The sequence below is a fragment of the Periplaneta americana genome, chromosome 16 (assembly GCF_040183065.1).
Source record: "Periplaneta americana isolate PAMFEO1 chromosome 16, P.americana_PAMFEO1_priV1, whole genome shotgun sequence".
NCBI classification, from domain to species: Eukaryota; Metazoa; Arthropoda; class Insecta; order Blattodea; family Blattidae; genus Periplaneta; species Periplaneta americana.
Genome location: NC_091132.1, coordinates 169945034 through 169969849, shown reverse-complemented (window position 1 = coordinate 169969849; position 24816 = coordinate 169945034). Strand labels below are relative to the sequence as shown.

The window sequence follows — 24816 nt, the reverse complement described above, 5'->3', positions numbered from 1 at the left end:
CATGTGCGGTGAGGGACGCGGACCCTAATAGTCTAGCGACTCCAGTTTTTTTCAAAGTCAAAGAATGCTAAACTGCGCATGCTCCGAGCTAAAAGTTTTGATACATACGTACGGGCCATTCCATGTGAAATCGATCAGTAAAAAACCTCGCATTTTTTATACTCTAATTTTTTCCCTACTTATACAAGGTGGAGTGCATTTTCAAAAATATACTATCGAAAGTCAAACGGTTTTCGTACTATTGAGCGACAAATTTAGCGTATTTTATAAAAACAAGCCTCTTTCAGCGCTCAGAACTCTGGAACCATTTACTGCAGAACATTGTACGGGAGCTGATTTTGTAGCTGACATTTGGTAGGGTATGTTAAGAAGTAATCCTTATTTTTATTGTACACAGAGAGACAGATAATCTGATTTTACCTACTTTTAGGCTTTTTGCCCATTTGTAAAAATGTAAAAAAATATTGGGGAAAAACCTTGCATTATTAAGGAGGACTTCGGCATTGTTTGCTTAGTGGTACGGCAATAAGTTTCGAGGGTATTAAATAAATTATTTTCACACGCCTAGACTTGAACGGCGCAGTACTGCACGCACTGGCCGAGAGCTGAAGATAAGCGAGCGTTACGTATCATTTTACTCCTGTGTTTATGAAAACTTGTGATAAAGCTAGCCCAGCTATGCGCTACTAGACGAAACATCTCATGTATGTCTCCTGGCCTTGCTTGTCTCGGCTAGCTCCCGTCTCACAGCCAGCTGGTTAGTTCACGCGCGTACTATTTTTCTTTATTTGATATTTTCAATACTTTCTTATCAACGGTGCACCATTAAAAATATGTGTTTATTTGTACTTTCAATGCGGAATCTAACCATATATTTTAAAAATATTTTGTCATGGTCAAAGGCGTCTTAATGAAGAAAAATCTAAATTTCTCCATTTCCATAAAAAGTAAGAAAAACTATTTCCATGCCAATATAAACTTTAACTTCTCAGCATCAAAATAAACCATGATTTTGATCATTGGGTGAAAGGGTTTCGGAGCTACAACAGTTTAAAGTTACTAATTTTATGAAAATATGATAAATTTAAATATTTTTAATTTAAACACTATGAAGTTCTGATGCCTCAAACTTTGCACAAAGCATTTTATCACAGTTCTCTACGTACAAAAAAGTTTCATTGTATTTAAAAATTGCAAGGTCAATTTTCTCTATATTTCAGTCGATTTGAGATGGAATAGCCCCTATGTTGTCGAGATATTCGCTTCGCTTTTCTGTTTAAATATTACATATCTATGTTGAGAAGGAATTAAAACTATAGGCTGTTGTGAACTGCTACAGATCTTGAAACATTTTCGCCCGCTAACAATTATGTCCCTCAGTGTACAGCACTTCTCAAAAGTCTAAGACACTCTCCTTACAAAACAATGTCCATAACTCTGTGGTCCAAGTCAAAATGTGACGTCATTTCTAGGAATTTTTCAGGAGCGAGAATTTAAAGTCTGAAGGACTGCATACAACCATAGGATCATGTTTGGTAGCACAGAAAAATAAGACTGCAATACGGGTACCACCGGAATTCACAACATATCGCAAAATCTTATTTTCGTCAAAAGTTGGAGGCGTCACGTTTCGTCTTGGAACCACAGAATTTTGTTTGTGAGTGAGCCCTTGTGAAAATTTTTTGACTACCCTATATTCTATCTTTATTGATACCCCACATTTTTTCATAAAATGCGTTAGAAAAATATTAACCTTAAAAGGCACTTCAAAATGCTTAAGGGCAGAGGATGGTATTTTTTGGTGAAAAATGAATAAATTTTCCAAAAAAAAAAAAAAATTCTTTAAAATACTCTGTCAAATGTGTGGAATGCATTGCATAACATTTTGTGGGTATTTGTGTCCTTATAGGATGTTGACTTGCCATTTTTAAACTTCCTGCGTTATGGATTTTTAAATCACTCGCCCACTTTTATTGTTGTTTCCGGTAAATTTAATTTTCAAAAAAAATTTTTTTCTTTAAAATACCCTTTGATATGTGTGGAATGCATTGCATAAAATTTTGTGGGTATTGGTGCCCTTATCGGATGTTGAGACGTCATTTTTAAACTTCCTGCGCTATGGATTTTTAAATCACACTCCCGCTTTTATCGTTGTTTCCGGTAACTTCATTTTTTTTTTGCTACATTGCCAGACAAAAACGGATATAATTTCTGAACTATTAAAGATACATGCATGAAATTTAGAACACACATTCTTTAGACTATTTTTCTCTGTAACAGAATTTTGTTAATTAATCTCATTTTAAAACTACGTCCGTTTGTTTGCAAGAAAGGAAATCAGAAAATTGTTATTAAATTGTAATTGTTTATTTTACAAACGTAGGGACTAATATAAAAATTCTGTTACAGACAGTTTGTAGAACATGCTTTTGCAAATACATTGCAAATAACTGTTTGAATCTATCTTTAAAAACGGTTTAGATATATCGGTTTTAGTACAATCCTGCATTGGGTATATAGATATATATATATATTTTTTTTTTCAAATTTGGGCCCTCAAGTAATTTTTTTCTTCAAAATATTTTTATTTAGTTGAGTTGCCACAGCTATAAGCTCTCTTACTTACTTACTTACTTACTTACTTACAAATGGCTTTTAAGGAACCCGGATGTTCATTGCCGCCCTCACATAAGCCCGCAATCGGTCCCTATCCTGAGCAAGATTAATCCAGTCCCTATCATCATACCCCACCTCCCTCAAATCCATTTTAATATTATCCTCCCATCTACGTATCGGCCTCCCTAAAGCTCTTTTTCCCTCCGGTCTCCCAACTAACACTCTATATGCATTTCTGGATTCGCCCATACGTGCTACATGCCCTGCCCATCTCAAACGTCTGGATTTAATGTTCCTAATTATGTCAGGTGAAGAATACAATGCGTGCAGTTCTGTGTTGTGGAACTTCCTCCATTCTCCTGTAACTTCATCCCGCTTAGTCCCAAATATTTTCCTAAGCACCTTATTCTCAAACACTCTTAACCTATGTTCCTCTCTCAGAGTCAGAGTCCAAGTTTCACAACCATACAGAAGAACCGGTAATATAACTGTTTTATGAATTCTAACTTTCAGATTTTTTGACAGCAGACTGGATGATAAGAGCTTCTCAACCGAATAATAACAGGCATTTCCCATATTTATTCTGCGTTTAATTTCCTCCCGAGTGTCATTTATATTTGTTACTGTTGCTCCAAGATATTTGAATTTTTCCACCTCTTGGAAGGATAAATCTCCAATTTTTTTATTTCCATTTCGTACAATATTCTGCTCACGAGAAATAATCATATACTTCGTCTTTTCGGTATTAACTTCCAAACCGAGCTATGAGCTCTCTACATACAAAAAATTAATATTTTACACCAAATAGGGAAAAAGTTTAAAAAAATACCATCCTTTCCCCTTAATATACGGTGATGCACAAAAACGTCGTACGGTAACTTTAGTATTTGGTTTTACAAACCGTTTTGATTCAGGAAGTTCGTATGATAATGGGTCCGATTTAGACCGGCGAAGGATCTGAGCCTATTTTAATCTAAGCAGTGCTTGAAAGACAGCAACGTTAACATCTGATGTGAAACATTATTCTTATGTAGGCCTAATTACAGCAGAAAAATAAGGAATAATAGTAAATTGCTTCAAATAAAATACTTTTTGTTTTCCATTTTAATGGAGCATATTGTTTTTTATTTTAGTACGTACGAATATTTTGGCGTTTTAGTGCAAATGAATCCGCCCGTTCTTATCACATAATTTTGAATTGTCTTTATAAATAAGCGTGTGGGATCAGCGCACACCGCTGCCGATCAGGGTTTAAGTCTCAAAATAAATAATTGTCGCAAAAATACAGAAATGAACAATTATATTTGTGCAAATTTGCGAAATGCTTGTGCAATATTATAAATAATTGTGCAGAAAGATAAAATTAATAAAGTATGCAGATACAAAGAGTTATACAATTTGTTTCGTGCAGTTTTACTACTTTCAATCCATCTTACCACACTCTACATATACTTATGTTGGTAAATCATTAGACGTAGGTATGTTAGAATCAATTAATGCTGAATTTACATCACATTAAAATACGTTATTTTATGGGCACTCTAAACATTGTAATTCTTTACTAGTAGGCCCTTCAAGATTTATTGTTAGCAGAGTGCTAGCTCTTTTTATTGAAAGGCGGTTTCTGATTCCAGTTTTTACAAGATTCCTGCAACTAAATCCTCGCTCACAATTTACAGTATGCGATGGAATTATATAAATCAATTAGAAGAAATTGTGCACTTAACTTCCATGAATTGCACCAACTCTTTGAAATCAATTCCTGAACATCTATTGCTCAATACCTTTTTTAACATTGCCCATGCCATTAGCATTTCATTTAAATTCAGATTAGTTCAAACACATCTCTGATTTCATTTTCTCCATTACCACTTCGTTTCTGAAGTCCAATGTGGTTGTCGCATTTTTAGAAGACGAATAGTAAATGCAACAAATGCGACTGGGACTTAAACCCTGTTGCCGGTGCTGCGTTAGACTCACTCTGTAACCTTACGCCTATATAAACTTGTTCTTTAGTAACTGAACCCAATAATTTGTCTATTTTCTATGTGAAATTTTGTAAATTTCTCAATCTCCCGTATTTACTTCGAAAAAAGTTGGCAACCCTATATATATATACAGGGACATCATTTTATTTTTACTAACACTTTTAATATTAACCTGGTTATACCTTTGGAGAACCGGAAACACAGATTGTTACCCCCTACCATGACTGGAGTTCGATGATACTGGCGTAAAACAAAAACAAATCACTCTACTAGATACAGGAGGGAAGAAAAGTAGTTTATCCATTTACGTAAACTAGGATATATCGCGATTTTGAGTTCGATAATTTTCATTAGGATTTTGTTTAATCTTAATACAGTACTATATTAACAATGAGTGTTTTTACTCACGAACTGTACAATATAGAGAATGAAGTTAAATTGAAAAATAATCATAATATGGATATTTAAACACATTTTTGAAAATGGTGGCCGTTCATTTCGATACAGGCATCAGTTCTTTTGTGCATATTATCGCACTGTAGACTATTGCATCTAATTCCAATTACCAGTTTCGTCCTTCGTACTAGTAACCTAGTCTATAAAAGAGTACCTTACGTACTGTAAATTCAATCTTCACTTCTGCCCGACCCGCACAGATAAAATTATTCAGACATGCTATCTACTGTCCGTCCAAGTGGTTATGCCGCAGGGTCGTAGAAAGGGGGGAAATCACGTGACAATTACTTAACGAGGCCCTTTTATTTAAGTTAATTTAAACATTTGTATAATATTACGTAAACGTCCAATTCGTAACAGAAATTAATGATTTCAGAAAATAGCTAAGACAGGCCTGCTTTTACAGAGGGCCGAGCAGAAGCAGGTGGGGGAAATCGGGATGCGACGTAGGCAAACGGACAGTACCTGTGCGAAAATATGATTCAATATTGAAAGCTCTTTCGTCACTGGAAAACGCGAATATATTTCTGGAACGTACTATACTCACTAACTCAGTGCTGTTTACTATATGCGGTCTTGGATCTGTGTGTAGAAGACAGTTGGAACTTCATTAGTAGAAGGGGTGGGAGTGAAGTACATTCAAAAACTCAGGTACAATAAGAATTGAAGTAAAAATAAAATGATGTCTTTGTATATATATGAAAACAGCGAACATTAAAACTCCTTACGTTTTCCTACAAAATAATATTACATTCTGTAACTGAAAATGCTAGCGAACTTAGTGCAATATCATTTTGTAGAAGAAAATACGGAGTTTTAATGTTTGCTGTTCTTCATTTACATCTTACGTGATATTCAGGTTCTCGCAAGACTTTTTATGACTTGAAAGTTACGATTTAATACTACAAAACCATACTGTGCATATAAAATGATATGCGTGTTAGAATTTTAAGCGAATAAGTGCGTAGAATTCAAATATGCAGGTAACTTTTTGAAATAGTCTTTCTTTTGTTCTTGTCTGAGACATGCTGGACGCATTGGGGAAGGATGACGTGACCCACAAAGTCAAGGACAGGACCCATGTTACGGCGTGTGGTGTAAGTGTTGCATAACGTCCAGGGGATTTCCACAGTCTTCTCACCCACAGAACTCCTTTATAAATGTTGTTATTAATATACATAAGCTTTGGTTGGTGATACAATGTACAGCGTCAATGGTATAAGAAGGTGGTTTGCGTTTTCTGCACACTGCGCCAGTATAATATGCCCAAGATGGCGCTTACTAAGTCTCTTACAAGTTCCTCGTATCTTCCTCCAGTTGAATGTTACCGTTCCCCTTCTGGCTACCTCAACCGTGTAGTACAGCGCAATGTTGTCGTATAAAACTTAATTATTGTATATAACCGGCAGTTATTTTTTTTCTGTGGCATCCGTAGCAACCAACAACCACACGACAGCTGTCATGCGCACCCACAAATTGCAATGTCTTACAAAACAGACATGGCTGATAGAGCGAGAGAGAAACAGCAAATGTAATTACAAGCTACAAGCCTTGTGAGTTTAAGGGCGGAATTCATAGTCGCCACTTATAAATGAGTGAACCCTTAAGTGGTTACTTATACTCATTTCTAATTCATAGTTGTCCCTCATTCACATAATGAGTGATTGCTTAAGTGAGCTGATCTGTACCCTTAAGTGACCACTCATTTTCAAAATGGATACTGAGAATGATTTTGAGAATTTTGTGGAGTTTTTTAAACGAAATGAGGAAAATATACGTGTCACAAAAAGGTATATTAGAGACATGGAGAATCCTCTGGAAAAAACATTGAATTGCAGATAACATGAAAAAAAGAGATAAAACAGATACAAATGCAAGATACAAGTGTAATTATAAATTAAAAATGAAATAAATAAAAGACACAGATATAGATATAAATGAAAAATACCAAATAAAAATAAATTTAAAAGAGTTAAGTATAGATATCATAGCCAAAATGTAAAATGTAGCTATAATTGGCAAATTATAGAGTAAATATAACACTACATTAATAAATTCAATATACAGTGTTATATAGTAGGCCTAATAGGCTTAATTTATTTATTTAAGAAATTCACTACTACAGAACACGTGTTCCAATTAGTAGGATATCTGATTATAACTATAACTAACATACAACTAGAATTTAACATATCATGAAACTATTGCTGTACATAACTTATTCAGTACAATAATATTGATAACTCGTTGTTATAGCAACCCCACATGTAGAGCTGCTTTCGATTAGTTCAATGAGAGTCAGCTTTTGTTATGACGTCATGTCCGGCATGAAGTTTCACATTTCTTGCATAAATTTATTATTATTAATATTAATATTATTATTATTATATTACCTCTATTATTATTACTACTATTATTATTATTAATGTTATTATTATTATTATTATTATTATTACTATTACTACTATTATTATTATTACTATTATTATTACTACTATTATTATTATTATTACAGTTATTATTACTATTATTATGATTATTATTATTATAGTTACTATTACTACTACTTTTATTACTATTATTATTATTATGATTACTACTGTTATTACTGTTATTATTATTATTATTACTATTATTATTATTATTATTATTATTATTACTATTATTATTATTATTACTATTATTATTACTATTATTATTATTATTACTATTATTATTATTACTATTATTATTATTACTATTATTATTATTACTATTACTGTTATTATTACTATTATCACTATTATTATTACTATTATTATCACTATTATTATTATTATTACAGTTATTATTATTACTATTATTATTATTATTACAGTTATTATTATTACTATTATTATTATTATTATAGTTATTATTATTATTATTACTGTTATTATTATTATTATTATTATTATTATTATTATTATTATTACTGCAATGAACATCATTACTTGGTCGTGGTTGATGTATGCATTCCGCGCTCAGATTTGCTCCGCGGTGTAATACTTACTGGACCGGGTTGTGAATCATAGCAGCCAAAGTCTGACCTGAAACAAATTAGAAAACAAGGAATCAATACATTTATTTAAGAAAGCAAAGCGAATATTTTGTAATATAATGTCTGGCCTTTTGCTGAATCCCTTGCATTGTGCAGTTAAAATATTAAAAGCGTTTTATAATGTTACCGGTCACCAGATTCATACGTACAAAAGAGTGCAGCGGGTATGCGTTCACTTATTGTCATCGTGAATGGCAACGGAGTGCTAGGAATATTTTATTTAGCTGGAGAGTTAATTCAGCCCGAAGTTGAACGTGGGGTATTTACCGCCGTATAAAATCTATCGTCTTTGCCCGATTTGAAGTTGCGAGAGAAACATGTTCAAAAATTAATTAGAAGGAAAGTACCTCCTGATGTAGCTTAACATCCGCTAAAGTGATCTTAAGAACGCAAAACAAACTATCTCACCAACAAGAACAAACCTAACCTAAAAGCCTCTTGTAATCTGAGCCATAATAAAAAGATTAAGCAGGAAGATTTTATTGAGGAAGGCAAATAGAATATCACGCGCGCTTAAGAAGAGAGCCCGCACCTCCTCTCTTAGCCCAGATTGTGTGAATTTGCTGGTTCTTAATACACCTTTCCTCATAAACTAACAAGAGTACAGTAATCGAATCCTTTACGGCTTATTTCTGGCATTTGTGGCGTTAATTTAACAGAGCTTTTTGAAAAAGAAAATGATTTAATTTTGAAAATATGAATTATTATATAATAGAAATTATGATATTATTTTTTAAACATTTTTAGGGTTACCTCCTCTCTAAATTTAAATTTAACAAAATGCCTGGGTCATAAGTCAAGCAAAAAGAAAGTTTGAGGGATGCAAACTGAGGGAAAGTGCATTTTGTACAAAAAATATAGATTTACGAAAAAGGATCTTCAAAATTTTTAGCACATCTCAACTGCATATGGCGAATTGTTACAAAACTTTTTTAACTCTTTAGAAGTGAGCGGTATAAGTTATACAGGGCATATTAAAAGTCCGGTAACACTTTCAATATTTTATTACACAAAAACTACTAATGATAACACTTTCAAACACACGTGAGTTGAAAGTCAAACTCTCAAAGTTCGTTTTACACCTTACAGAGATTCAAGTGTGAACCACGAGTGACTCGGAAAATTAACAAGCACAAGTGTCGTGTTTGGGGTACACAGAAACCTCACAGAATCATTGAACATGAGCGTGATTCACCAAAGGTGAATGTTTTCTGCGCGTTGTCACAACGAAAACTGTACGGACCTTTCTTCTTCATTGAGGCTACTGTGACTGGACATTCATATCTGGACATGTTGGAGCAATGGTTGGTGCCTCAACTTAGACAAGATCTCGATGACGATTTCATCTTTCAGCAAGATGGGGCTCCGCCACATTTCCACAATGCAGTTCGTGCTTACCTGAGATGTCTGATCGTTGGATAGGACGCGCTGGAGTAAGGGACAGATGTTCATGACATGGCCACCAAGGTCACCCGATATGACTGCATGTGACTTTTTTCTATGGGGGTACGTAAAGGACCGTGTGTTTGTACCGCCTTTGCCATGTGATTTAGAGGAACTAAAAACCAGAATTCGAGAAGCTGCCGCCACGGTCACAGAGGATATGTTGAAAAGGATATGGGAAGAGTTTGATTATCGTTTGGACATCTGCCGAGTCACTCGTGGTTCACTCATTGAATCTCTGTAAGGTGTAAACAGAACTTTGAGAGTTTGACTTTAAACTGACGTGTGTCTGAAAGTGCTATCATTTGTGTAATAAAATATTGAAAGTGTTACCGGACTTTTGATATGTCCTGTATGTTTCATGTCCCTTTGGAAAGAAGATAATTCAGAGAATATAATGCAGTAAAAATCCAAAGATAAAATGTTAATTATATTTCATGGTTTAGGTTCCCTTAATCTGAAACATACCACGCCTTGGTGCCTTATAATTTTACCTTGTACTCTCATGGTTTCTAGTTACAGGACTGTCTTATTTTGTGGCGTCGGTTTTCTGAAGTATTTTGGTGACATTACAGTTGCTATTACTACGTTATCTATATTATAAAATACTTCATATTTAACCAGAACAAAGCAGTGGCTCAAGAGGTGCTTCAGTTAAGCGATAAATAATTTGAACTGTGTTTAGTTTCAGGGCATATCTCGGCAATCCACAGTGTGTGAATGGAGGCGTATTTTCTGATTTGCAGAGCATTAGCTAGCGTGGTATGCAAATCTAATTCCTTTAAATGTCACGAATCGAAGTTAATTCCTTTTCCGTTAAACCTAACTGTATTCACAATCAAATTCAAATTTCAATCTCAAAATTACATTCATCACTCTGGTTCATGCCTCGCCAAATTGTAATTGCGCAAGTTTGAAAACACAGAAGTAAAATATTTACTGTGGGTATTATAGGCTTAATAAATTATTGATTAACATACAGGGTGGAAGTGAAATAACCTTGCAGATTTTTAGAGCGAATATCTCATGTCTTATGTAACAGAAAACTGTAATAGGCCTACTATATTGGCAGAAAGTTCATATTTTTTCAAAGAATTTTTTTTCCCAAATGTTTAACACCCTCTTATTCGGTAACTATTGCGAGTAGGATCGTGATTTTTGTCCATATCGATAGAATATGTAACAAAGAATAATTTATCCCTGTGGCGTATTTCAATAGCGTGGGCGGTTTTCGTGTGAATTTAATTTAAAAACCACTGAAGATTGCGGCTAAGAAATTTGGTTGTTGTTTCTAATAGAGATCTGTTGTTAATTATTGCGCTTGAAATTTGCGAGGTTGAATTTGCACAGGATTTAAATCGAATTATGTTAGTTTTGTTACAATTTAATATTAATTTATTGACTGAGAACCAGTCACATATTTTGAGGAGAATTTCCTCTGTAGAAGATTGGTAACATGAGTAACATATAAAATACAGAAAACCTGTAAATGTTGCACTTGAACGGAATCCATGTCGTCCCTCGCAGGGGACATCAGATTCTCCGAGGGGGGGGGGAGACGATCCCCGCATCTCCCCACCCGTCTATTCGCACCCCCTTATCTCCAGTGTTAAGTGATTAACATCTAAACTACGGCTTTGGTTTTCAGTCTTTTAGCATATCTATTGCTTCAACTGTCTTTGTTAGAGGCTGTATCAGGACTTACCGTTGGACGTGGCGGGATGTGCCGGACCTGTCAGGAAGCAGACGACCACAGCGACCACCACACTGCAGCCCTCCATAGCGAGTGAAATGGCCGTCAGCGCAGCGGACCGATCTTTTATCCACGTCGGAATTTCGCCGGTTTTCCTGGTACGGCCGGCAAGGCGAGCGCCCCCCTACCCCCGCGTCCAGTCGGTTCGCGTCACCTGCCTCGTTGACGGGCAATAGAAATCGCACTGAGGCACTAATCTTAAAATTGTGGTCCGCGGACCCCAGAAGTCCGAGAGTTAATACTGAGAGGTCTGGAAGTGAACTTCGTAACTAAAATACAATTTATTTTATGCTCGACCATGCCGAAATGTAGTAATTATACACCTGGTAGCAGACCTTTAATGCATGTCATTAAAGTACACCTACTCATTAAAGGTCAGGTCTTTCAGCCAATGACGACTCAGGTTACAACTGTTCAGCCAATGACAGGTCAGCTTTCTACCGTTATAAAACCGCAAGTATCGATTATTCTCGGATATGCAATCGAAAGAGAATTAGCGAAAAGTCACGGAGGCAGGAAATCCAATACTGTCGCAGAAGGTTATGTTCTGTTACTATAATAATTAGCGTTAATTGTAAATAATATTCAAATAAATTCAATTTGTCATCTCGTTTTTCAATGTCGAATTCAATAATCAAGGTTATAATATTATAATATTATCAAGTTTAACGGGACTACGTCAAGGTCAATGACATTATTGTTCCTCGGAAAAAATCAATACTTTCGCGTCTGCGCACATCTCACAATTCACGACCTAGAACAAGGTCACTTCCGATCTTGTCAGATAAAGGGTGCGTCAGAAAGAACGGATGGATTTCAAACTGTCGATACGCAACGAGGAGAGAGATATAGTGAGGGGGACCACGACTGTTGGGTCAGCCAGAGAATGCAGTTTCAGTTGAGAACATGGTGTTGGTCTGGTGTACAACGTGCTTTCATCGTAGAGACATTTTTGAAAAGTGAAGAGTCTGTGATCGCCACTCAGGACTCATTTCGACATCGGATGTCACGCTAGGATTCTAACTCGGAATACAATTTTGCGGTGGGTGGCTTCATTTCGTATCACAGGTTCAACATTAAAGCAGAAATCACCTGGACGAAATTCTATTGCACTGAGATTGTCCGAGGCTGCGGTAAGATCTCGCGCCCTGCGACTTCTTTCTTTGGGACCATTTGAAGGCGTAAGTTTGTAAACATCGATCACATACACTGGACGAACTGAAGACAGCGATTCGTGAAGAAATCGTGGCAATTGCACCAGCTATGACTGTGAAAGTGATGGCGAACATCAGAAAACGCCTCGATGCCTGTATTGAAAGCCAAGGACATCATATGGATAATGTTGTTTTCCATAAATAAACTGCATGTATTGGTGAATATGTTGATAACAATAAATTTTTGATTTGATGAATCTTTACAATTCTCTTGCCATGTGAAATCCATCCGTTCTTTCTGACGCACCCTGTACAAATAAAATGTATACATCTGAATAATTTCAAGTTAGAAATATGGTCGAGCACAAAAAGTCGTATGAAACTCGCCTATAATGGTAATTAAGAAGCTCGTATGAAAATTATGAAACTCGCTTGCGCTCGTTTCATAAATATCCATACTCGATTCTCAATTACTATCATTATAGGCTCGTTGCATAATGTACTATTACTATATTAACCGTAAGGTAGCTGCCCTTAAGAAAAGGGTTGCCCAATGTACACAATACGAAAACAATTCCAATACACAACATAACACGTATATAAGTGTCCAATATAAGCCAAATGAAATATAAATAATATAATTTCTCATCACTTCACTGTTTATAATAGTACATTATGCAACGAGCTTATAATGGTAGTAATTAAGACGCGAGTATGCTTATGAAACGAGCGCAAGCGAGTTTTATAATTTTCATACGAGCGTCTTAATTACCATTATAGTCAAGTTTCATACGACTTTTTATGCTCGACCATATTTCTAACTTGAAATTATTCATAAGTATTCATGTTATTCTTATCTGACTGGGGAGCGGAACTGATCTTGTGTAATATCTCGTAAATTGTGAGATGTGCGCAGACGCGAAAGTATTCATTTTTTCCGAGAAACAGATGTCGACATTGACCTTGACATTGAAAAACGAGATGACAAATTGAATTTATTTGAATATTATTTACAATTAACGCTAATTATTATAGTAACAGAACTGACTTTATTTCAAATATAGGTGATTTATTGATTTATTGTTGTCTTTCGACTGTATATCCGAGAATAATCGATACTTGTGCTTTCATATTGTACAATGGTGCTTTCTGATTGGTGGAAAACCTGAACTTTAATGAATAGGCGTACTTTAATGAGGTACATTAAAGGGCTGCTACCAGGTGTATAATTACTACATTTCGGCATGGTCGAGCATAAAAATCTTTAGAGTTCATTGTTCATCGAAATGGTTTCTGAGAATTTGTACTGAATATTTAACAGCAGCAATGACCAGAGTTTTTAATGTACTTTTTTTAGTTGATTATTTAACGACGCTGCATCAAGTATGAGGTTAATATTTAGCGTCGATGAGATTGGTGATAGCGAGATGGTATTTGGGCAGATGAGGCCGAGGATTCGCCATAGATTACCTGACATTCACCTTACGGTTGGGGAAAACCTCGGAAAAAACCCAACCAGGTAATCAGCCCAAGCGGGGCTCGAACCCGCAACTTCAGATCAGCAGGCAAGCGCCTTAACCGACTGAGTCACGCCGGTAGCTTTTAATGTACTGATTGCATAATTAAAAAACTTGTTGAGGTTGATCAACACTGGCCTCAAATCGAACCGTCCGATCTATAATTGCGACATTATCTTGTTCTCTGTCAATAGCAATGCACATCGTGTACTGACATTGCACAACTTCGAAGTATTGTGACACACTCAGTGTTGCCAACAGTTGTTCGTATAATCCCGCTAGATGACTTTCGAAAACCCGCGATTTTCTAACAAATATCTCTAGATTTTAATGTATACTTATTGTTCAATAATAATAATAATAATAATAATAATAATAATAATAATAATAATAATAATAATAATGGTCAAGGTAGAGCATCCACCCGCCAATATAACGAATATTGCACACTTTTATCATTGCCAATGTGGCGCTATAAAGCAATTTTGAACACTTTTATCACAGACACAACATATTTAAATTCTTATTGCACTATATATGTTACCGTTAAAACCCAAAGTCCGACAAAACCAGTTTCAACTAGTAAAAACTAGTTTTAAAATATAGATGGATGGATGGATAGATAGATATATAGATATAGATATATATATATATATATATATATATATATATATATATATATAGATATAGATAGATATAGATATAGATAGATATAGATAGATAGACAGACAGACAGACAGACAGACAGACAGACAGACAGACAGACAGACAGACAGACAGACAGACAGATAGATAGATAGATAGCGAATTTTCGTAAGATCTGGAATCAATGACAGGTCAGGTTTGGTTTGTTTAGGTTTTTTTAGGCTTTTACCAAACAAAAACCTAAACAAACCAAACCTAACCTGACATTGATTCTAGATCATACGAAAACTGACTTTCTATCTATCTTTATTTGCTTAAACTAGTTTTTACTAGTCGAAACTGGTTTTGACGGATTTCGGGTTTTAACGGTAACATATATAATATGGAATTATCACTACATTAACACATCCATTATTTCACAAAAAACACACTGAAAGAATTAAATGTAATTATGAAAGCCGTCAATAATGCTAATATGAATTTCATTTCGGAAACTTCAAAGATTAAAAACCGCTAGTATTCCCGCTAAGCGGGATAATATAATTTTACCCGCGAGACGGTTATCCAAAAAAGCTAGATTTAGCGGGAAAACCGCTGAATTGGCAACACTGGACACACTGTTAGCGAAGAGCTGCCTTGCAGTATGAGGGTCATGATTAAGGAGGGGCGTACCACGCTGGCAGAACCCAAGACGTGGGGGATTCAATTTTTTAATTCAATTTGTTGAAATTACAAATTTCATAATACATGTCTAACATATAGGATACAGTTTACACCCAGAAGAGCAAACGCTTGTGTTTGGGTCAGTTCCAATCGCATGATAATATTAGATGTTAAGTGATATCATTACAATTTGTCCATCACTGTGCGGTAAGAGTTAACACGCCTGGACGTGAGACCAGCGGGCCGGGTTCAAATCCTGGTTGGGCCAAGTTATCTCGTTGAGGTTTTTTCGGAGTTTTCCCTCAAATCTTTAAGAGCAAATGCTAGATAACGTTCGGCACTGGATCCTGGACTCATTTCTCTGGCATTATCGCTTTCATCTCATTCAGACATCAGATAATAGCAGTTGATAAAGCGTCGTAAAATAACCAATAATTACAATTTTAAGTAGAAATTAAAAAATAAACATTACTTCGAAACAAATAATATATTGTCTATAAGATCGGTGTCGGGTAGAGTTCCCGGGTAGCTCAGTTGGGAGAGCGTTGGTACGTTTAACCAAAGGTCCCGGGTTCGATACCCGACCCCGGAACAATTTTTCCCTCGAAATTATTCAAATTAACTTCCTGAAAGCTTAATTCGTATAAGAAAAAAGTTAAATAATGCACAGTTCCAATTTGAATAAGTGTAATGTTTAATTATTGCCTTACTGAAAATATTGTTAAGTTTACTTGATTCTAACCTTATTTTAGTAAACTGATCGTATAACCTTTGTTCATAAAGGTACAGAGAATTTTGACTTTTATGAAGAAAGTTCAACACAGTTAAATATTGTAAATTTGTTCAATATTATGAACATAAAATTCTGAAAAAGTGAAAAGTGTTGGTCATCATCAGGTTTCAGTGAACTGATTTTAATTTTACCTTTTTTTGGAGCAAATACACCGAAATGAGATGTGATTTAGCAATTTCTCCCCAAGCAATTATACCCAAGTTAATAAATTTGAGACAGGGAGGCAAGTTCGATGTCAGAGAGATGGTATTTGAATAATAATAATAATAATAATAATAATAATAATAATAATAATAATAATAATAATAATAATAAATAATATTTATTATTATTTATTATTATTATTTATTATTATTATTATTATTATTATTATTATTATTATTATTATTATTATTATTATTATTATTATTTACTGAAGGGGTCCAATTATTACTTTCGCCGGGGCTCATACATTCTTGATTCGTCCCTGCAAAAGACACATTATAGAACACTTTTTAAGCTCATACAAGAAAAAAGAAAAAAAAAAGATAAAGAAGAACTAACAGTATCAGTAGCACATCACACGTTAAGGGTGGAACTGACAGTATGTTTACGTCAATTTTCTTATTAGTACTAAATTTGTCTTGTTTTTTTTTTTTTATCTGTTCATTTGGGATAATCACATTTTTCCCCTTTGCAAATAAAATTAACTGGATGAATTGTTCATGGTTGAAGCTAATCCACTTCCACCAAAACATAAACTGCACCTTGACCTGAAATAATTTATCAAATTAAATTAAGAACATTTTTAAACCCTAAAAAAGATCTTGATGTAACTGGAAACAATAATGAGCTGAAATTGATCCCTGCGGAATGCTTGCGGAATATCCCAAGTTCTGTTGTTTGGTATATTTATTTCAAAAGTTGTCCTGGAGACTGTTAAATTTCAGCAACAGCAAAAAACATGACACATTTTTAATCCGAAATTACAAATTTAACGTTCCTTTACACCCTGTACAAAGAACAGTACCCAGCGTCCAACGTTGGATATTTGCAATTTAATATTGTTCTATTTATTAAAGATGTAACATTGTTCATCTGATAACTGTAGTTACATGTTCAAAAGCCCCGATTTGTTTAAAATGTTCTGTATTTACTTTTTCCCTTTTCTGTCTGTGGATGAAAGAAATTCCTCTTAAGCTACCGTCATTGCCCATAAGATTTAGAGGAAGAACATTGGAGCGAGAATTACGCTTTTCTTGAGACGGATCACAACTCATTCAGAAATGCATTGCCACACGTTGCAAGATGTTGTTGCGGTGACGTCATCAGTTTTACTCCTGGCCTTGGCCACTGCTTCCCAGCGCTCTCGGGGAGGTGAGGGGAAGGGAGGGGAAGTCAGCTCTTCCCGTCATTCCAACCTGCCCAATTATAGCGGAATTTGGGGCTTCGGGACATGACCGAAACCCTCCCGAAGTGTAGCGGAATGAAAAAAAAGAAACACGTTAGAAGCTTACATTTATTTTCTCCCAAGCTACTTACTTATGTTTGTGTTTACAAAATACGTCTTTATTAAACTTTAGGCATTTGTGGATAAATTTAAAGTAAAATTAATATAATTCATTGTTTTTATTTTCAAACAACTTGGCCTGGGTGGCGCAGTCGGTAGAGTGCTGAGCTTATGTACCCTAAGTTGCGGGTTCGATCCCAGTCCAGGTCGATGGCATTTAAGTGTGCTTAAATGCGACAGGCTCATGTCAGTCTTTCTGGACAAAATTCCGGCACACCGGCGACGCTGATATAACCTCGGCAGTTGCGAGCGTCGTTAAATAAACCATAATTTAACAAAATAAATTACGTCGGGAAACACAATAAAACATATTTAACATATTTCTGATTGCTCCATATTTATTCAGTTTCCACATTGCAATAAGGGCCCCAAATGCTGTTCTGAGACATACAGAGTTGAAATCTTTAAAGCAGTGCACTAAATGCACTAACCAATGAGTATGAAACTGCTGGATAAGTAGTGTTGTGTTTTTCACATAATATAACAGAAATGCTGAAAGCATTTTAATCCAATGTTATACATTTAAAAGTAATGCATGTTATGGGTCCCTTTTCTGGACAACGTACTTTCAATTGAAAAATAAATATAAGCTGTTTGTAGTCTTTATAAAAATGTATTACTATTTATATTTTTATATAAAATACAGCAATATTATTAATAATATTCATTAACATTTTTAGAACCTGAGATATTTTCCACATAACATAGCAAATAACGAACATTTCGAAAAGTTAGAAATGTTTTCAAAACGAAATAACGAATTATGAATATTTAGACTCCATGACTTTTTCCACACAAAATAACAAATGAAGAACATTTTGAAAAGTTAAAAATGTTTTCAAAACAAAATAAGGAATAGAAGTTTATCAAACAAGGTAACACATCACGAACTTGTTGAATAATAAAAAATGTTTTTCAAACAAGGTAGGACATTATTTTTGTCCATATTTTCCACACGATTTCCCTCCTCGTCTCTGTCAACACTTCCACTCTCCTCTTCATCTTCCATAGTCTCAGAAGATTGGAAAAGAGACTCGTAAAATGAGGGCTTTCCTCTTTCACATACGGAAACAAGTCTGTGACATCCTTAACTTTACTTTTCTTCAGTGGAACTCGAGACGCTGATTCAAGATTCAGTCTTGGAGGGCAGTTTTTCATGTCTGAACATGTTCTATAGATAAAGGGCCTATAACATAAAAATAAACAGGTTTACTAGCATTGTTGTTAAATTTCTCAACGGAACTTTGTGGGTATAACAAAGAAACTAAGGAGAATCGATTTATGCATTCTCCGGGAAAAGCGCCTAAGGGGCTATGGGCCCATATTGCAGCTACGTCCTGATTTATTCTGTTTCAACAACCGTAGCGGAATTTGGAAAGCTCCGTAGCAGATTTAGGACCGATTGTATAAACCATTTAATCTTAGATCAGAGGTTAAATTGATCCTTGTTCTAGCTGAACTTGGAATTTTGTGTTGTATAAAGTCTAATCTGAGATTAATTTGTCTCAAATTGTAGTCAACTTTGACTGAAGAATTTTCTCCGATTAAGTTAGATGATCCAAGTTCAGTTATTTCTTTTCTGTTTGAAATATACGAGTGGCAGATTGTGCAAAGAGAATAACCATTATTATTAATATTAATAGATACGGTAGGTACATTTATTTATATATATATATATTCAATTTCTTGCCTTAATACACAAACATTCTTATATTTTATAAGGCTCTATCGTGTTCAGCAGTATCAAATAACATAACCTATAATTATATTATGTTTATAACAACCATTAATTATTAATGGATATGATAGGTACATTCATAAATGTTCAATTAACTGTATTACTAAACGAAAATTGTCGTTTTATAAAGCTTTATTATGTTTAGCAGTATCAAACACCATAACATGATGATAACTTGGAGAACAGTCAACCTTCTTCTTATTGTCCGCCATTATTTACATTGCACAAAACCAGTGTCTCCAACAGAGTGTACGGAAAGTCGCCAAAAAGTAGTTGGAAAGTCGCTAGATTTCTCATTATCAACAAAGAAAGATTAAATTTTGTCACTATGGGGTGCTAGAAAGGTCGCTAAATCCCTACTTAAGCAATATAAAAGTTAAAAGAAATTGTTGTTGAAAAAGAGTTGAAGTCGCTGGATTGGCAACACCGTACAAACCTGTACAACATGATCCGCGCATCACATATTTCACGTGTTTATGCGATGTTGCCAAATCCTTTTCAAGTGAACTTAGATTGCATTTGAACCAAGGTAATTTGATCGCAGAAAAGTTTTATACAATAGAAGAAGTGTTTGAACTCGGTTCACTTTCCGATCTTCGTTCAAAGTTGATCTTTAGTGAGGGAGTTTTATACAATTGGGCCTTAGAGTTTCTGGATTTCGGCACACTGGTTTCGTAGCTCACCCTGCTACACCTTCAATGACATTGTATTCTTTAAAGGAGACAGACTCATCTGCGTGGATTCTTAATATTTCATAATCTATACGCGTTGTACATGAAATAAGCTATAAGCTTATAATTTAATTGACAGATCTTAATTTATTTTGAACTTCACTCCCCTGGCTTGTGACATTTTGGTATGAATTATAGAAATAGAGTCTGTGAACAAACTAGCCGTACCCGTGCGCTCCGCTGCACCCGTTAGAAATAAATATAAAGTAATTACATAATTAAAATAGGACATTTGATCCAGGGAACATTCGTGTTTGATAGAAGGATAAATCGTTTAATATGTTACTTGATTTAAATTGTATTTAAATAATTAAAATGGAATCATTTTGGTCCAGAGAGCACTCATTTGGTGCAATGACAATTCCTTTAACATGTTTCTTAATTTCAATTAGATGCATCCATAGTTCAATGAACATTGACATCATTTAGATTTAATGTGTATACTTTATTTTACTTGTTATAGGTTTCCATTGAATTATGGTAATAACTTAATTTTAACCCTTGTTTTCTACGTATTCAGTAAATGGCGCTTGGCCCACTATGGTTCTGAACCCTTCAAATAACTTAAATTATATTATATTATATTATATTATATTATATTATATTATATTATATTATATTATATTATATTATATTATATTATATTATATTATATTATATTATATTATATACAAAATGTGTTGATCACGGATGTACCCCGATAAGTAAGTTTTCAATTTGTTATGAGGGCTCTTAAATCTCAGGAGGAACAAATTTTATTTAGAACAGAGCAACATAATCTGCTTGGCTCATTACCCAATTTTTTTGCATTGCATTTAATGCATATGTATTTTATGTATTTTAACTCGATTCAATTGAGCATAGTTAAAATTTGGATTATAAAATAATGAAATGCTAAGCTAACGTATTATTACTCCATACTAAATCAATACACTCTCGTTGGTCGTTAATTCTCTGAGATAAACATTATTTTAAGAAATACAGGAAACGAATACACAGAATAGCCTATCAAGTTTTCTCTGCATAAGAAACTATTTTAATCTTACCTGTCCTCAATTCACTCAGAAGTTACTGTGATAACATTATAGCATTATGTCCATCTAGGGAAACTACACTTTCCAATGATGAAATAATAATTAATTATACAAATCGGTTAATTTAGCTTCCGATATTGCTTCATACAAATACAGAAACATTTTCTGTAGGCTATGATTCATAGCTTTCGATTGTTGTTGACCAAGGCCCCTTATAGACGAAGTCATTTGTTTATTTCATTACACCGCCTTAGATGGCAGTTATTTTAATTTTAAAACTCATTTATCTCATTAAAATCAGTCCTGTCAAAATTTGTCAAAGAATAAAACTTATCGAAAATGATTTTTGAAGAAATTTTTGTTATATAACATTTTTCACAAAAATCAATAATAAGCGAGATATTTCGATTTATTTAATTCAGGCCCCCTTATAACCCCCCTTTTAAATAATGTATTTTGAATGCCATATAGCCTAAAATCTAAGTTACAACGAACTTAATTTATATTCCAATTTTCATCGAAATCCGTTCAGCCATTATCGCGTGAAAAGGTAACAAACATACAGACAGACAGACATACAAACAAAAATTTCAAAAAAGCGATTTTCGGTTTCAGGGTGGTTAATTATATATGTTAGGACCAATTATTTTTGGAAAATCGAAAATTACCAGAAAAATTTGCGCTACAGATTTATTATTAGTATAGATACAGATACGAATGTGACACACACCAGACAGAAGATATTGAAAAACGATGGCGTCTGATGCTGTTGCACATTGTTGTGTCACGCTGACGGCCTTCGTCTCCACCAGGAACTGGCCGAGTGGCAGCAAACTGGTTGGTTGGTATCCATAGCGCGTCCTCTGTTTTATGAATTGTATTTTTGTGGGATAAACAAAAAGAGAACAGTCTAGATGATTTCACTAGCATGAGCAAGACAGCGAGGCAAGGGAATTGCGTAACGGGGTGAAATATATTATTTAAATTTCATCAGAGTTCTTAATTTCTGATTAATCAAACCTGTAGTTAAATTCCAAGATGGGTTTTCGGTCGGTTAGTTGGGTTGAATATCGTCAATACACACGGAAATACAGCAGCTATTCTAGCCAATTTAATTATATTAAAATTCTGTACCGAATTGTACGTCTTGAGTGACGCAGATGCGAGAAAAAGCGCGAAATTACGGCATAGATACTGTACGTATAACGGTAAACATCCATTTTGTATTTTTGTAGATCTAAAATAGGCCTTTAGAAGTTGCTTAGGAACGGTATTCATGGCATAAAATTACCACGAGGTATTTTAAAATGGTAAATGAGATGTTTCAACCATACGGACGAAGCTTTTCAAAGCGTAACACGTCATGTAAAAGTAAAAAATATGAACAGCGAATTCCGAAGTCTGTAAAATGTTCTACAGTTATACAGAGTGTCTCGAAATTCACGAACACGGGCTACATTACGTGAATCCTGGCGTAAAATGGACACGAAAATGTTAATCAAAAATTTTCGTACGAAGAATTTTTAGTTGCACAACGTGGAAATACTGCACTTTGCAAATGAATGTTACTCCTATTCTTCCATAACTTTGTAATAAATTACTGTTTATCCATTTCTTATGATTTTATTGCTTATTAGTTACAATGACAGCATAGTAAGCATTACATTACAGTACAGTACTAAGACACTGTGTTGTGCAGTGTTGCCCAATTGTGCAATTCAGAATTATTCGGACGAAAGTTTGTTGCTGTCATTGTCGTCCAGGATTCACACGATGTGGCAAATTTCCTGACACCCTGTATTATATATATATATATATATATATACAGTTATTTCTAATTCACATGACGTGAACAAAGATTGATTAAATAAATAAATAAATAAATAAATAAATAAATACATAAGTAAATAAGTAAATAAATAAGTAAGTAAATAAATAAGTAAGTAAATAAGTAAGTAAGTAAATAAGTAAGTAAATAAATAAGTAAGTAAATAAATAAGTAAGTAAATAAATAAGTAAGTAAATAAATAAGTAAGTAAATAAGTAAGTAAGTAAATAAGTAAATGAGTAAGTAAGTAAATAAGTAAATAAGTAATAAGTAATAAGTAAATAAGTAAGTAAATAAGTACGTAAGTAAGTAAATAAGTAAATAAATAAGTAAGTAAATAAACAAGTAAGTAAATAAATAAGTAAATAAATAAGTAAGTAAAGAAATAAGTAAATAAAGAAATAAGTAAGTAAAGAAATAAGTAAGTAAATAAGTAAATAAATAAGTAAAGAAATAAATTAATATACAATTATTTGTTAATATGTATTATTCTTATATTGCAGGTGGCGCCCCTTCAGGTGACTTCGGTAGTGGGAGGAGATCTGTAAGTTTTTATTGTCATTTTCAAAACTTTCTATTTTTCATTTTTCTACTGGATTTATTCCTTGCTAACACTTAACGTATTTGGATGTATTAGTTCATATTACAATTCCCGTATAGAAGTGATTGTTGTGTGGCGTTCAGCCAATGCTCAGTGACGTCATTTTACGAAATGCGATTCATTCAAGGACAAATGTAGAGCAATAACATAGACGCGCTCTTCGGTGACGAGTAGTTGCATAAACCTGCGAAAATGTTGCAATCCGCCACTGCTACAACTGCTGGAAATGAGAGCTTTAAGGGTAATGTTATTATTGAATTTCCAAGTTTATAGAACCCTATTTTACCCGAAGGTATATTAGAGCTGTCCGACGTTTATATGGAGAGGTATGAGGAGGGAGGTTCCAGGGCCGTGAACCAGTCAAGTTTCGACTGCTGACGTAGATCTAATATCTAAAGCGCCACTTCTGAATGAAGCTATGTTCTTCGCCGAATACGTTTATATAGCCCTTTCCTCCAGTGTTGTGAGCTTCTGACCCCTTAGGTTTCCAGCCTAGAATTGCTGTACTGATGGGATCGAGTGTTGTCATAAGCAGTACAACGGACAGTTTTACTCACTACACCCTATATTATTATATTATGTACTCGATGCGGTGCTCCACATACTAAAAGATACTGTGCTCAAAGTGAATTCCATTAACATAGGTGGTATTTAACATCCAGTCAAAATCAGAAATGGGACTTCTGTTAGGCGTGCTTCGTGGCTGGATTACAGGATACGTGAAATATAGAGTCGATTTCTAAAACGAGGTCTAGACCACGGTCATGGCTTTAAACCGCTTTTGAGTTTATAAAACGAGATCTTTTTCATTTTTCTGAGCCATGGCTCGAAACCATGGTCTGAAGCAGAGACCACGGTTGGGGCAGGTTTAAAACCACGGCTTCGTGTGTACAAGATGGAGGAAGTAGATCAGATGGATGACTGTGAAAGGAAAATTTGTGAATACAAATATTAAATCTCGGATTAGAGTGTTGAGAGACAGGAATAATCCTTTGTAACTATATAACAACGACAATTTCATGCGAATATTTTCGATTTTCGAAGAAATCAATGCAAAATTTAGCAAGAATGCTGAATAATAATCTGCAACGAAATGCAAGAGGTGCCAGGTTGACAAGTTTTTTACACCTTCTTGTTGCTTTGAGGGAAGTAAGATATAGGCCTGATATTTTATACTAATTACATCTTTATGTCAATAAGACGATGCAATTTAATTCTTAGTCTTTAC

The 24816-nt window shown here is 34.3% G+C and overlaps 1 protein-coding gene across 1 annotated transcript in view; it reads right to left on the bottom strand.

Annotated features, from left to right (window-relative positions):
- Positions 1-11433, bottom strand: part of LOC138691893 (short-chain dehydrogenase/reductase family 16C member 6-like) — a 70358-nt gene extending 58925 nt beyond the window's left edge. Inside the window, exons 1-2 of the mRNA XM_069814479.1 lie at positions 11288-11433; positions 8092-8128 (exon numbers count right to left, since the gene is read on the bottom strand). Coding sequence (XP_069670580.1) covers positions 8092-8128; positions 11288-11363 — 113 coding nt within the window. The 5' untranslated portion in view covers positions 11364-11433. The remainder of the gene's footprint in view (positions 1-8091; positions 8129-11287) is intronic.
- Between the last annotated feature and the right edge of the window lie 13383 nt (positions 11434-24816).